Below are 14,846 nucleotides of genomic sequence, written 5' to 3' on the forward strand. Positions count from 1 at the left end.
ATATGTACAAATGTGAGTGTATATATAAAATAATATTCATAATATATAAAATATTATTTTGCGTGTGTGTAAACAATCCTTAATACTGAACACAATTACTAAAGAGTAGTACTTAAATTTAAACAACTGGAAGTTGTTTTTGTGTTAATTCCTCTGTATTTTTCCATCAAGATAAACTGTGGGTCATGGATTTTTTACATTTGGAAACACAAAAAATAGTTGTAATTAGAATATTTTTTCTTGTGTATTTTTTTTATATTTTTGATTTTGAGTAGACAACTTTATTGGTTCGTTAATATTCTGAAATCTTATTCTTCCTGGTATTTAACCTTGCTGATATGTAAAGCTTTTAAATTGACAGATTGTGAAAAAAGTTTGGCTTGATGTTTTGTTCATCATATATTAAAACATAAATTTACTATGTTACTTGTTGACTATTATTAACAGACTACTGTTTATCTTTTAATACCAGAATATTCTCTAATGGATTCTCCTGAAAGCCCAACGCAGTCCCCTCAGTCTCCAGAGGAGGAGGAGAAAGGTCTTTCAGACTGTGAGCTGCTGGATTCTTCTGATGAAGACGAGGACAGGGTCATCTCAGGCAGTGAAATAGTCCAAGAAGAAGAAAATGGAGGGCTGGTTGAGGAGGACGAAGAGGAAGAGGCATTGGAAAGCAGAGGAAGAGGTTCGCAGTTAGAGGAGATGGAAGAAGAGGATGAGGTGGTACCTGACTTTGTCTCTGACCCAGAGGATGAGGAGATCGGAGGGATGGGACAGGAGGATGAGAACATTTTACTGATGGAGGGGGATGAAAATGTTCCACAGGGGGACCAGTTGGAAGGAGAGGAGGAGAAGGAAGAAGAAGAAGAAGAGGAAGAGGATAGAGTCATTGACACCCCACAGTCTCCTGACTCAGAGCCAGAGCAGGTCAGGAGCTTCACTGATGAAGACAATGGAGACGATAGGGAGGAGGGATACGGTGAATACAGAAAAGAAGCCCCAGCAGAGTGTGAGACAGCTGAGTTGGATGATGGTGAGGAAGACAGAAGCAAAGCAGAGGAGGATGATAGGATGAGAGCTGAGGAAGAGGTACAGAAAAGGGCTGTTGTCGTGAAGGAGATGAAGGACGACTCGGTGTCTGTTTCCCGGGAGCTGGACGAGCATGAACTAGATTATGATGAGGAGGTCCCAGAAGAGCCCAGCATCCATGCACAAGAAGAAGAGGAAGATGAGGAAGATGCAGAAGAGGAGGAGAGGGAGGATACGATCAGTAAGAAGAAGGAGAAGAAGCCAATCCTCCCCCCATCTCCTAAAAACAGTGAATACAAGAGAACAGACGACTCCAAAGGGCCCGAGAGGCTCTGCAGAGATTCCTTCAGAGACAAGAAGAAGGATGAGGATGACGGAGAGATTGATGAAGGAGAGATTGATGTAAGTGATCATAGTTTGCGTGGTGTTTGTATGTTAATCAGTGTGAGGTGATTGGCTGGTTGCAGGTGAAAGGAAACGAGAAGGTCAAAACCTAGGTTATGGCGGGACCACTCTATCTGTTTGCTTCTATCCTACTGTCTGCACTCATTATACAGTATTTAGATACAGCTGCATTCCCAATAAAGCTCTTCTCATTTACATGTTTTTCTGTTTCAGTTGTCAGACAACGGAACAAGTATGAAATGCTGACTGTAATGTGGCCCATTAAGACTATATGTTAACCAGCAGTCCCTTCCAAGCCATTTCCAAGCTGCTGCTCTGCTCTGCTAAAATCCTGATTTTATAACCACGATGTCGTCTGACAACATAACCATTCAAATAAGTTAAACACAACACCTGTGCTGTGATTTTGGCTATATTTACTTGTAAAATTAACACTCAGAGAGGAAGTTAGAAGCTCATTCACCTCTACGCACCTGCCGTGCAGTCAGTTGAATGAGAGCATTGAGAGGAGTGCCAGCAGAAGGAAAGCCAACCTCGCACTTGCGATACTGGTCACTCTCTTATACGGAAAGTCGCTAGGTGCTTTTTGTGAAAAAAAGTTGGTAAAATGGGTGCAATATGTCGTTAAATTTAGCAACAAAGGTGCAATGTTGGCATAACTGCCTGTAAACACCCCCTGATGAAGTTATAGAAACCGTTTGCACCAATTAATTTAGAAAGAGAAAAAGCCATTGGGGAAACTCCAACACTGACGCTGACCGTTGGTGTAACATCAGCAGTCGGCTGACCAATGGTGTAATTTTATCACTCACTCACTCACTCACTCAGCGTTTATAGGGCTGGTCCCGCTGTTACTGTCCAGCCAAAAATGCCTTGCATATTCAGAGGTTTGGAATGTGACCCCAATCTGGAATAGTTTTTTATATTCATCAATAAAAAAACTTTCTAAAATAGGGGCATATACATAGACTGCAGTTTTGGCTGGCCAATAGAGTTGTCCCAAGCTGCCTGTAGGGATTGGTATCAGGGCTGATTTTAGGTGTATTTAAATCGACTGGCATCAGTTAAAATAATGTCAAAAATCAAATGCCAATCCTTTCTATTCTGTTGTGTTTTTTCCACCATAGCTTGCTAGTGTTCAAGCACTGCTATCCTGCTCTGCAGCCTTCAGTGCATTTCACTGTTAAATGCAAGTGAAAATTAGAGTGTGTGAATGCAAAAAATTAATTTGAACACACTACTGAGAGTGACTCTGAATTATGATGTACAGATAGGCAAAACAAAGTTACAATTTGCTTCCCTTCGACTGTTCCCTGCCACTTTCACAGGTTAAAACAAATGTTGCTGGTAGCAGGTCATGTTAGCTGTTGCTTATTATCGTAAATTCCTTGATAACTTGGTGGTAGGCCAAAATTAAACTTGGCTGTTGCTGTAGATTCTCTGCTCTCCGCAAGCCGGAGTGTGCACTTGGTCAGAGATCATTTGTGAGTAAAAAAAAAAGAAAAGAATCCACTCTATAACACCGCTGTTCAGGTGCAGGCAGACTGAGTGTTTCTGTAGTTCCCACAACCCCAACAGAGGGATCAAGCTGATTATGTCACGTTAATTTCATGAGTTGCAATCTCCCAGTTAAACTTTATTTCATATTTAGTTATTTCATATCTACCTAGTTTTGAACTGGGACCTTTGGTTTTGAATTAAGTAGCTCGTGGAAAAATTTGGTGTGAAAAAGTCAGTAGGCTACATATATTATTTGAATGTGCCAGATACATATTTAATCAACACTATGTGTTTTCAGCTGCTATGCTAATATCAGTTATTGTATACATAAATATTTGGATATTGACACAATTTTCATAATTGTGTAAATTTTGCCTCCGTACACCACCACAGTGGATTTGAAATGTTGCCATCAAGATGTATGAAGCCATCAGCTTTAAATCAAGGGGTTTAACAAAAATATCACATTGACCGTTTAGGAATTACAGACATTTTTATACATTGTCCCTCAATTTCAGAGGCGCAAAAGTAATTGGACAATTGCGTGATATTCAATTTCATGGCCAGATGGGGACTGTTCCCTCATTATTTCATGACAAATGAAGCAGATAAGAGGTCCGGAGTTGATTCTAAGTGTTGAATTTGCTTTTGGTAGCTGTTCATGGGAACTCTCAATATGCATTCTAAAGAGGTGTCGATGCAAGTGAAGGAGGCCATAATTAGGCTGAAAAACAAACAAACCTATCAGGCGGATAGCAGAAACTTTAGGAATGACCAAATTAACAATTTGGTATACTCTTAAAAAGAAGGAATGCAACACCAAAAGGCCTGGAAGACCACTGAAGACAACTAAAGTGAATGATCGCAGAATGTTTCCTTGGTAAAGAAAATCGCCATCACAACAGCTAGCCAGGTCAAGAATACTCTCGAGGAGGTAAGCATCACATTGTCAGAGTCTACAATCAAGAGACACCTTCATGAATGTAAGTACACAGGGTTAACCACAAGGTGCAAACCACTGGTAACACTCAAGAACAGAAAGGCTTTTTCAGAAAACATCGAAAAAAGCCTACCTAGTTCTGGAATGGGATTCTTTGGACAGATAAAACCAAGATTAACTTATACCAGAATGATTGAAAGAGAATGGAGAAGGAAAGGAATGGCTCATGATCCAAAGCAAACCACATAAGCTGTCAAACATGGTGGAGGCAGTGTTATGGCATGGCCATGTATGGATGCCAATGGAACTGGGTTGCTGAGAGCTTCTCAAAGCAAACAAGTGGAATATTCCTCAATGACCAAGTCAGTCACCTGCCCACAACCCAATTGAGCATGCTTTTCACTTACTGAAGACAAAACTGTCAGACAGACCCATAAACAAGCAGCAACTGAAAGTGGCTGCAGTAAAGGCCTGGCAGAGCATTTCAAGGGAAGAAAGCCAGCATTTGGTGATTTCCATGTGTTCCAGACTTCAGGCAGTAATTGACTGCAAAGGATTTCCGTCAAAGTATTGAAAAGAATTCTTACATATATAATTATCTTGGTTTGTCCAATTACTTTTGAACCTCTGAAAATGAGGGACTGTGTATGAATGGGTGTAATTCCTAAATGGTTAATGCAATATTCTTGTTAAACTCCCTTGAATTAAAGCTGAAAGACTATACTTCAGTCACATCTTGATTGCTCTGTTTCAAATCCATTGCGGAGGTGTACTGAGGTAAAATTATGAAAATCGTCACTGTCCAAATACTTATGGATCTCACTTTATAATAGGAATTCTGTTTTCACTTTGTGATTATGGGGTATTGAGTGTAGATTGATGAGGAATATATGAATTTAAATGATTTTAGCATGACTGTCACATACGAAAAATGTGAAAAACGTGAAGGGGTCTGAATATTTTCAGAATTCCCTGTATGTACCCTTTTTCTAATATTTATAGTTGAAATATGCTCTAAACATGTCTTAGTTTGGAATGGTGCTTACAAAGGTGTCTGTGAGCCAGACTAATAAATCAGCCTGGCAGCAGTGCAAAGATATTCCTTTCAAAGGTTTTTAAGCAAGGAAAAAGGCCAAAGTCAGAGATGGGAGTTCATGGCTGACAATCAATGCATGAAATCGCTTCTGTCCTACTTCTCCTCTCGCATGTAGGCTTCAAGCTAGTATTAGCTGTTCATCGACATTCATCTTTACTAAACAATAGTACGCAAGTATAAACAACATGGGATGATTCAGCTGTCATTCCGCTCAGGAAGGAGATGCGTTCTATCTCCTAGAGATGAGTGTACTTTGGTCCGAAAAGTGCAAATCAATCCCAGAACAAATGCAGGACCTTGTGAAGATACTTGAGGAAAGGGGTACTAAAGTATCTATTATCCACAGTAAAACCAGTCGTATATCGACGTATCCTGAAAGGCTCCTAAGCAGCCACTGCTCCAAAACTCCCATAAAAAAGCCAGACTGCAATTTGCAACTGCCCATGGGGACAAGGATCCTACTTTTTGGTCTGATGAAACAGAAAGTCTTCCAAATGAACAATGACCCCAAGCATACTTCCAAAGTTGTGGCGAAATGGCTTACGGATGACAAAGTCAAGGTATTGCAGTGGCCATCACAAAGCCCTGACCTCAGTCCAATAGAAAATTTTTGGGCAGAAATGAAAAGCCTTCAAACCTGACTTAGTTATACCAGTTCTGTCAGGAGGAAAGGGACAAAATTCCAGCAACTTATTATGAAAGGCTTGTGGAAGGCTACCTGAAACTTTTGACCAGAGCTAAACAATTTAAAGGGAATGCTACTAAATACAAAAAGTGTATGTAATCTTCTCACCCACTAGGAATGGAAAGAAAGAAAGAAATAAAAGCTGAAACAAATAATTCTCTCCACTACTATTCTGCAATTTCACATTCTTAAAATAAAGTAGTGAATGTATTGGGCTAAGGGACATCAACTGTATGTGAACCCTTTAGAAATGCATTTAAAAAAAAAAAATTCTTTTTGCATCAATTGGTCACAAAATATGACCTGATCTTCATCTAACTCGCAAGTATAGACAAACACAATGTGCTTAAGATAATAACACGCAAGCATTTCTAATAATTTGTGTCTTTTTGATTGATATATTCAATATGGCCAAGAGCAATACAATGATTTGTGTGTTATTAAATTAGATTGTGTTTGTTTATCATTGTAACTTGGATTAAGATCTGAACATATTTTAAGACAAATTTATACATAAATGCAGGTTTTTCATGCCACTGTAACTTTGGCTTATTTTACTTAATGAACCAAAGGCATATATAACAAAGCATCCAGAGCGCTTTGTTAGATACGTCTTTCTAATACTGGTTAGGACCCCCTTTTGCTCCCAGATCAGCTTGAATTCTTGGTGGCAGGGATATACATAACAGATTCTGGTCCATGTTGACATGATAGCATCGAGCAGTCCCTGCAGATTTGTCAGCTGCACATTAATGCAGCAAATCTCCCAGTCCACCAGATTTTAACAGGTGCTCAACTTGATTGAGATCTGGTGACTGTGAAGGCCATTGCAGTAAACTGAACTCATTTGGCATGTTTGTGGAACGAGCTTGAGATGGTAGTTAATTTGTGACATGGCACGTTATCCTGTTGGATACTAGACAATTGGTAGATTGTGCCCATGAAGGAATGCACATGGTCAGCAATAATACTCAGGTATTGGGCTGTGGCATATTAATGATACTCAGTTGATATCAAGCCTAATATGTGCCATGAAAACACTCCCCGCACTATTACTCCACCACCACCAGCCTGTACCATTGACACAAGACAGGATGGATCCATGGATTTTGTTTCCGCCAAATTCTGACCTTACCAGCTCAATGTGGCCGCAGAAATTAATATTCATCAGACCAGGTGGCCTTTTACCAATCTTTTATTATGCCTCCACACCAGCAACAGCCGGGTTGTCTGTCTGTCTATCTGTCCGTCCCATTCTCATGAATGTGATATCTCAGGAATGCTTTGACGGAATTTCTTGAAATTTGGCACAAACTCAAGGATGAAATGGTTAGATTTTGGTGGTCAAATGTCAAGGCCATTGGGACCTCACAAAACACATTTTTTCATGTATTCTTAATTCTAGGGATGATGAAGGCTCTCTAAATATTGTTGTTATATTCAAAAAATACATTTGTCAGTCTAAAATATAAGATTGATATTATGGGTTATTGTATCTGTATCAGACACACAACAAACAGATTATTACTGGTTATCATTATTAGTACCCATCCCTCGACATACATCTGGATGTACCATAGATGCGACAAGCAAGGACATCACCGTCTTTGTTTTCTGCTTTCTTGTTTTTTCAGTAGTTCTGGTTTGTTGTCGCTGACCAACCAACAAATCAGAGTTTTTTAAACCAGATTACATTTCATGAAGATGACCAGCATATCGTAGAAATTTCCTATTTGAAGTCTTAAAATAGGACGAGTATAAGATAGGATTTTTCTCAATTTGGTATTACAGAAGCAAATCCTAACTAACTTCAGGAATCCTATCTTATTTTACTTCATCCTATCTTATCCCAGGTTATGAAATCCTAAATACTCAGTCCAACATCGTTGATCAACTTTTTTGGTCTGTTACCTAGCAACCGACGCTGCTTTTCTCATCTCATCTTGCTGAGGTATTTTTGTTACCCATTAAATTTACAGTTAGGAGAGTTTATTTAGGGAATTTGGAACTTATGGTGGTGGGCGACTACCCTTATTTCCTGTCATGTGTCCTTAGCATATTTTACAATGGATGTCTCTTTTGGAACAGACCTTAAGTAACTAAGATTTTGGGAAGTTAGGAAGCTTGTGTAATACATTTTTCCTATCTTAAGTTAGGATGGAACGTTGACTTAGGCATTATTCATCTTAAATGTTTTTTTTTTTTTTCCTTAATCTGTTTCCTTAAATGATTACCAAACAGTTAGGATAGGATCTGCAAATAAGGAAACTTCTGTAATACGGCCCTAGAGCCAGAAAAATTTCTATATCCAGAAAGATGTACTTCTTTGCGTACTTCTACTCATTCTAATTAACCTAGCAATAACACAGTAACAATTGACTATATTAAGTCATAACACAACAGTCAAACATATCACTTCAGATTATTTCAGAGGAAAGTTAAAGTAAACATGGATGCTACAGTGAGAATACTATTGATAAAGTACCCCTTTGATTAACACTACTGATTAAAACTGAAAGATCAGTGTTATCAGTGGTGTTGCTTTCATCAAATGAAATTTGAAAATTTTCAAGACAATTGAAAGTTTGCTGGAGTTAACCAACAATTTATAAAACAGAACAATTAACTTGGGGCTGTCCAATATATTGAAATAATTTGATTAATTTGAATTTTAGTTTTTGCATTGTGTGTAAATTGTCTGAATTTTGAAAATCGAGTTATTACAGTATGCACAAAAAAGTAACTTTCAGTCAAAAAGTGACCTAGATTGCATCTAGATGTCTAGATTAGCTATCCGGAGTCACAACAGTCCTGTAAACTGTGATGTGAGTAGTTACACCATAAGCCTTCCTGCAGCAGGTTACAGGACTGTTGTGACTGGAGTTTGCAAGCTGCCTCTGGCTATCTTGTAATGAAATTGATGGTAACATCTACAAGAGGAAGACACTGACAAAGCATTCTGTATACTGATCTGAGTTCTTGCTTTGTGTTTGTTGAGAAGGAATCATTTCTGGTTACAAGAGTTGAACTGCTGGTAGTCAATTTACCGTGCAAATTCAGTCTGTCTACACCTTCTGTGGCAGCCCTGAAGGTGATGCAGGTCTTTTATTATTCTTTCACCCTCAGAAGTACTCAAAATATGATATTTCAATCCTGCATTTTGCTAGGAAAAAAGTGATTAAAACTGTGAAAAGCCCAAGCTTGAAAAAAAAAGAGATTTTATTTTTCAGTCACTAATCAGCCCTGAAGTTCCTGCCAGAACTTGCCTTACATAGGGTATTGAAATTGTCCTCGGATTGTCAACAAAATTTCTAAAACTGGTTTGAAGAGTCTTCTGGTATTTGCTGTGATGTGTCCCCAGTATATTTTACAACAGATGTCTCTTTTGGAACAGATCTTAAGTAACCAAGATAACAACAAACCACTGATCTGTGGAAACAGTTTTTGTTAACTCCATCATCCTTGGTTGCTTGTCTGTTTTTCACACTCTGGAATCAGCCAACATCCCACAATTTGCTCTCTGGTCATCCTGCCATCCTCTACTTTACATCTTGTAAAAACACACTGAACATAGTGTGGCAATTAGGCACTATTAAGTCCTCCTAACGTTTGCCACGTGTGGGCACATTAGTCCTCTTTTCAATTCAATCGCAGCTTACTGCCTCTTCAGTGATGTCAGTCACTTGTCAATTGTATCGATCAATGCAGTTGCTGACATTCTGCCTCTAACAGGTGCCACAAGCACAAAAAATTCCTCTCATAACTGACTAGAAGTCTGGATCTGACATTTGGTTGTGATTGGTTAAAGTGGGTCGACTATATAATCAAAAAACGAAAAATTTAGCAAAATTGCACTCAACAGTGCAAAATTGAGGACACAGTAAATGTCATAGTGTAATATGTATTATATAGACAACATGCCCTAATTTGCCTAATATGTGATAAACGTCCTGACTTTATTCAACAACATTTGTGTTCATCTCAATAATGTGTTTTATCTGTATTTGACATTTTGCTTTAGTTTCAGCTGTTTATTTCCCCTACGTGACAGTGTAACGTCGCATACTGTTGATAGTTCCTGATTGGAATATCAGGGCTGTCACATTGTTTTATTTCTAAAAATGTCCTAATTCACCGTTTTTTACTTCAGGTATAGTAAATAATGTCATATGCCTACCCCAGAATAGTCACAACTTTTTAACATGAAAAACAAATAAGACGCTCTCCAAATGCCTAATCTTTAGCACGATTAGAAGATAGGATACCTATGATTTGTCTTATTTTGCAACAAGATGCTTTAATGTATCATGATTTGCCTTATATTTGCCTGTGTATATGTGGGCAGGATGATGACCTTGAGGAAGGGGAAGTTAAAGATCCTTCAGACAGGAAGATTAGACCACGTCCCATCTGCAGGTTCTTCATCAAAGGTAGGTGATGGAGAGCAGAACCCAGAACGCAAACCATACAGCGGCATGCCATATATTATTGGCTGCTTTAAGCTTATGGCAGATACTGTAAATCAGTATCTGTCTATACAGTGGCAAGAAAAATAACCCTTTGGAATTTACTGGTTTTCTGCATTTTTATTCATAAAATGTGATCTGATCTTCATCTAAGTCAGAATTATAGATAATTTGCTTAAGCTAATAACACAAACAATTATAACCTTCCGTGTCTTTATTCAACATAGTCATCTCATATGGTCAACCCTCCTTTGGCAGCAACAACCTCAAAGCGCTTCCGGTAGCTGCAGATCAGACCTGCACAATTGTCGGGATGAATTTTGGATCATTCTTCCTTACAGAACTACTCTTGCTCATCCATATTCTTAGGATATCTGATGTGAATGTCACCCTTGCGGTCATCTCTATCAGGTTAAGGTCTAGGCTTCTTTGTATATATACTTTGATGTTCAGTATCTTTGTCCTTTTTCATCACCCATCTTCTAATGAGCATCAGCTGTCGGACAGTCACCTTGACATTATCCTGAAAGATACCTTGATAAACTAGGGAATTCATTTTCCCCTTGATGATGGCAAGCTTTCCAGGCCCAGAGGCAGCAAAGCAGCGCCAAATCATGATGCCCCCTCCCCCGTACTTCACATTTGGGGTGATGTTTTCATGGTTGGTTTGGAGAGCTTTGGCTTCTTCTGTGGTGTCCTGCCATGGACATCATGCTCCATGCATCTGTGCATCATGATTTATGGTAGACTTATGAACAGAGAAGTTAACCAGCTGCAAGGATTCCTCTAAGCCTTTTCCTGTTACTCTGGGATTCTTTTTTCCCACACTGAGCATTCTGAATTGTGCCTTTGGAGTCATCTTAGCCGGATGCCACTTCGAGGCAGAGTAGCGACAGTATTGAATTGTCTCCATTTATAAACAACTTGTTTAATTGTGGACTCTTTGAGATTCCTTTGTAACCCTTTCCAGCTTTATGAAAATCAACAATTCTTGATGATAAAACTTCTTATATCTATTTTTTGCGAAGCATGGTATGAACAGCAGATGCTCCTTGTGAATAGCAAACTCAAAATGTATCTAACCCACACCTAAAATCTTGTGTCATTGATTGTACTCCAGTTTTGCTAACTCCTGACTGTAATTAGCTTTTGTTGATATCATTAGCTTAGGGGTTCACATACTTCTTCCAACCTGGACAAGAACAATACAATAATTTGTGTGTTATTAGTTACAATTAATTGTGTTTGTTCATTATTGTAACTTTAATGAAGACCATATTTTAAGACAAATTTAGACATGAATGCAGGTAATTCCAAAGGGCTTGCATACTTTTTCTTGCCACTGTATGTGAGCTGCTAAGAAACCAAAAAATTGCAGTGCCACATTGGGAGAAGGTATGTTTCAGGTTAATTAGTAACAATATAGCCATTACATAGTTTGTCCACCAAACAGCTGACAGGTTTAATTTTCAACAGTAAAATGCCCTGATTAGTGCTTATCTCGGTCAGAATTCTTAAATATCCCGAATTAAGGGATCCATCTCAATGTTTGTTGTTAAAATTTTGTTCCCTAGATTAAAGTGGGGAATCATTAAAACAACAGCTTTTACAAACTTTTCTGTTCTAGAGGTTGACTGTTGTCTATTCTGAAATTATTTGTTTAATTTATGTCGGAGTAGATTTTAATGTGGATTGGAAGTCTGTGTTCAAACTGCTGCCAACTCTGGCCTATTCTGATAGAATCTAATATCGTAATATACTAAATATTTTAACTGCCTTGGAAATTTGTGATTTTCCGTGTGACATTTTTTTAGAAAATCAATTTTAGAAGTCGTAGTGGTATTTTAACAAGAGAGTGATGCCACAGGGCTGTTGGTACATTCTATTTCTGACGATAGCCTTGCCAAAGATAAAAGTAAAGAAAACAGGGTTTGACTTCTGTTAAATTCTGACACACAAGAACACAACAAATGCTGTTGGGTGATTAGTCAGCGAGCTGTATAGTGTTAACTATATAACGATTATCTGTGAAATTACTGATGTACAACAATGTAACATTGTTATTTGTTTTGGTATCGCTTATAAGAGCATGTGAGGAATGTTAGTTTGTGCCAGCTCTTGTTGTGCAAGTTTCTCTGCAGCAGGGGGAGTCATTGTTCTTAATATAGATTTCAGTTTCTTTTCCCACTACCTTTAGTAAAACAGTTATTCAGGATAAACTAGGCACTTAAAATATAGACTTAAAATGACAGTAATGCAGTTGTCTGTTATGAACAAATATAATGGTCCCCATTGTTCTATTTATTACCAATCTTTAAGTGAAAAATAGATAGAGGATACAGCACTAACATTAATTCTCATTATTGTTACAATATATTTTTCACTGCTGGTATTTTGTCAGTTGTGGAATCGGCAACTGTATTTGTACCAGGATTACAAATCCACGAAGAATGACTTTTGATATCATTTAGGATATCTAATGTTGGCACTTCTCTCAAAAGACCATATTATTTCATCCATAACAGAAGCCATATTCTGTGTCTAATTTGGTTTTTGCATGTACTTAAGCTATATATATGAAATCATCTTCCTCTCATTTCTGTGTCTTAATCCAAAAAAGTGCCACCCTTGACAAATAATTTATTTATTTTTAACTCTGGGTAACATACTGTTTGTTACAATTTGTTTTCTCTAGGAAATTGTACTTGGGGTATGAACTGTAGGTTCATCCACCCCGGAGTCAATGACAAAGGTAACTATTCACTGATCAGTAAACCAGACCTCTTCTCACCTAATGGAGCGCCTCCTGGAGGACCACACCCACTCATACCTAATAATCCTTGGGTACGTTTCTCTCCCATTACTCTGCAGTTTTTTTAGCACTGATGCAGACTATTATTTTTGCACTTTTGTAAAACAGTAAAAACAATGTTATCATATCTGTATGCTTTTGAAGAGATTGTGCACAGATTGCTGTAACATTATTTCAGTACAAAAACACTGACAAATCATAAAGATATAGAATACAAATGGTCAGGAACTGGATCTATGCCACCTGCAATTCCACGGACACTATCACTGGGCATCTGCATCACTGTGTGAGCATGTGTGTGTAAATATAGACAAACTAATGAATTAATGTGTCACGGTTTTAGGCTGGGCCTACTGTGGAGGAGCTCCCCCCCCCTCCTCCTCCAGTGGAGCCTCCTGTAGAGAGCGCCTGGGAGAGAGGTCTAAGGCATGCCAAAGAGGTAAACACTGTCTCTCATGGAAACAGCTATTCCATCTGGCTGTCACGCTGCTTAGCCTGTGTAAACTAACTGTGACCTTAAAACTGTTTGATTAATGACACTCCTGACCAAATGGAAGAGCTTGCAAATTGCAGGATTTGCAGTTTTATTGTACTACTAGTTTACTAATTATACAGTTTGTAAAATTCTATCCTTTTAGTTGGTATATATTCTTAAAGCCTATTTTGTAAGCCAAATGTATTTTGAACTCTATCTTGTCAAAGATTTTCTGTGATGTTTGTTTGTGTCTAGCTAAAGCTGCAGCTGTAACAATAAAATATACTCAGTTGCTAGTTTATTAGGTACAGCTAGCTAAAACTAATGCAGTCTAATAAACAGTCCTGCATAAATCTTACCTTCATGAAGGATATATTGTTCAATTTGTGTTGAAACTGATTTAGAGAGGTGTTGATTCAACTTTATGATCATTTTGCAGAATGCAGTTTGTAGTGCTGTTGAGTTCTGTGCTCCATAAAGAGAAATGTTTCTGTTATTTAGATTTCCGTCCATGATATAAATGGGGTGGACTAAGTAGTAGAACACCTTTTAGTATCGTACACGTTACACTGAAATAATTGCTCTGTGTGGCAAACTAACGTCTTATCTCTCTATGTGTCATTATAAAATTTCCACATTTCTGTGCAGTATAATTCCCTTTCACTGCTATTTGGAGCCAACAGTGACAAGTCACCAACTGCAGATTGTACAGGTACAGATTCCTCTGTATCCGGTTCTGGTTCCATAGGTGCTGAAGAAGGCCACCATCCGTAAAGAGCAGGAGCCAGACTTTGAGGAGAAGCGTTTCAACGTGACCATCGGAGAGGATGAGAGAGAATTTGACAAAGAGAATGATTTCTTCAGAGAACGCAGCTACCGCATCATTAGAGAGTATGACCTGCTCATATTAAACATATTATGTCATCAGCTGAAACTAGGGGACACACAAGATACAGTGTCATTGATACAAAGCAGCAGTCTCACATAGAACCTCTCCACAATCTTGCAGGAGTACTTTGATTTGGGTGGAATGTTAGGCTGGTTGAAGCTAATAGTTCTAGATGAGCTAATAAAACTCTTTGCCCATTCAAAAACAGAAGCTATTCCTGTTTTTTCACAGTGTTGCTCGGCCTTGCCTGTATGCCTACTGTTACCACTGCATGGGTTAACACTTGATTCTCTGTTCCTCTTTTTCTGTCTCTCTCTCTCACTCACACACACATTCCTCATTCAGAGGTTTCCTAAAGTAATTAGAAAAAAACAAACAACCTCAATTTCAACTTATAAAGATAATTAATGATCTTTTATTAATGCGTGTGGTTGCTATACCACAAACACTATGGTTTGTTTTTTCTGATTATGTGCTGATCTTGCAGCTGCCAGCACCTCCAGCCTTGAAATACAAGCTCTGTGCAAGCTTTTTTTCTCTGTTTCTTAA

At 38.3% G+C, this 14,846-nt stretch overlaps 1 protein-coding gene across 3 annotated transcripts in view; it reads left to right on the plus strand.

The window, feature by feature from the left end:
- Positions 1-474: 474 nt before the first annotated feature.
- Positions 475-14,846, plus strand: part of zc3h18 (zinc finger CCCH-type containing 18) — a 56,644-nt gene continuing 42,272 nt past the window's right edge. For all 3 annotated transcript variants that reach the window (XM_040133014.1, XM_040133015.1, XM_040133016.1), the window contains exons 1-5: positions 475-1,431; positions 10,001-10,085; positions 12,817-12,965; positions 13,277-13,372; positions 14,157-14,299. In XM_040133014.1, coding sequence (XP_039988948.1) covers positions 484-1,431; positions 10,001-10,085; positions 12,817-12,965; positions 13,277-13,372; positions 14,157-14,299 — 1,421 coding nt within the window. In that variant the 5' untranslated portion in view covers positions 475-483. The remainder of the gene's footprint in view (positions 1,432-10,000; positions 10,086-12,816; positions 12,966-13,276; positions 13,373-14,156; positions 14,300-14,846) is intronic.

This window comes from Xiphias gladius, chromosome 8 (assembly GCF_016859285.1).
Source record: "Xiphias gladius isolate SHS-SW01 ecotype Sanya breed wild chromosome 8, ASM1685928v1, whole genome shotgun sequence".
Lineage (NCBI taxonomy): Eukaryota > Metazoa > Chordata > Actinopteri > Istiophoriformes > Xiphiidae > Xiphias > Xiphias gladius.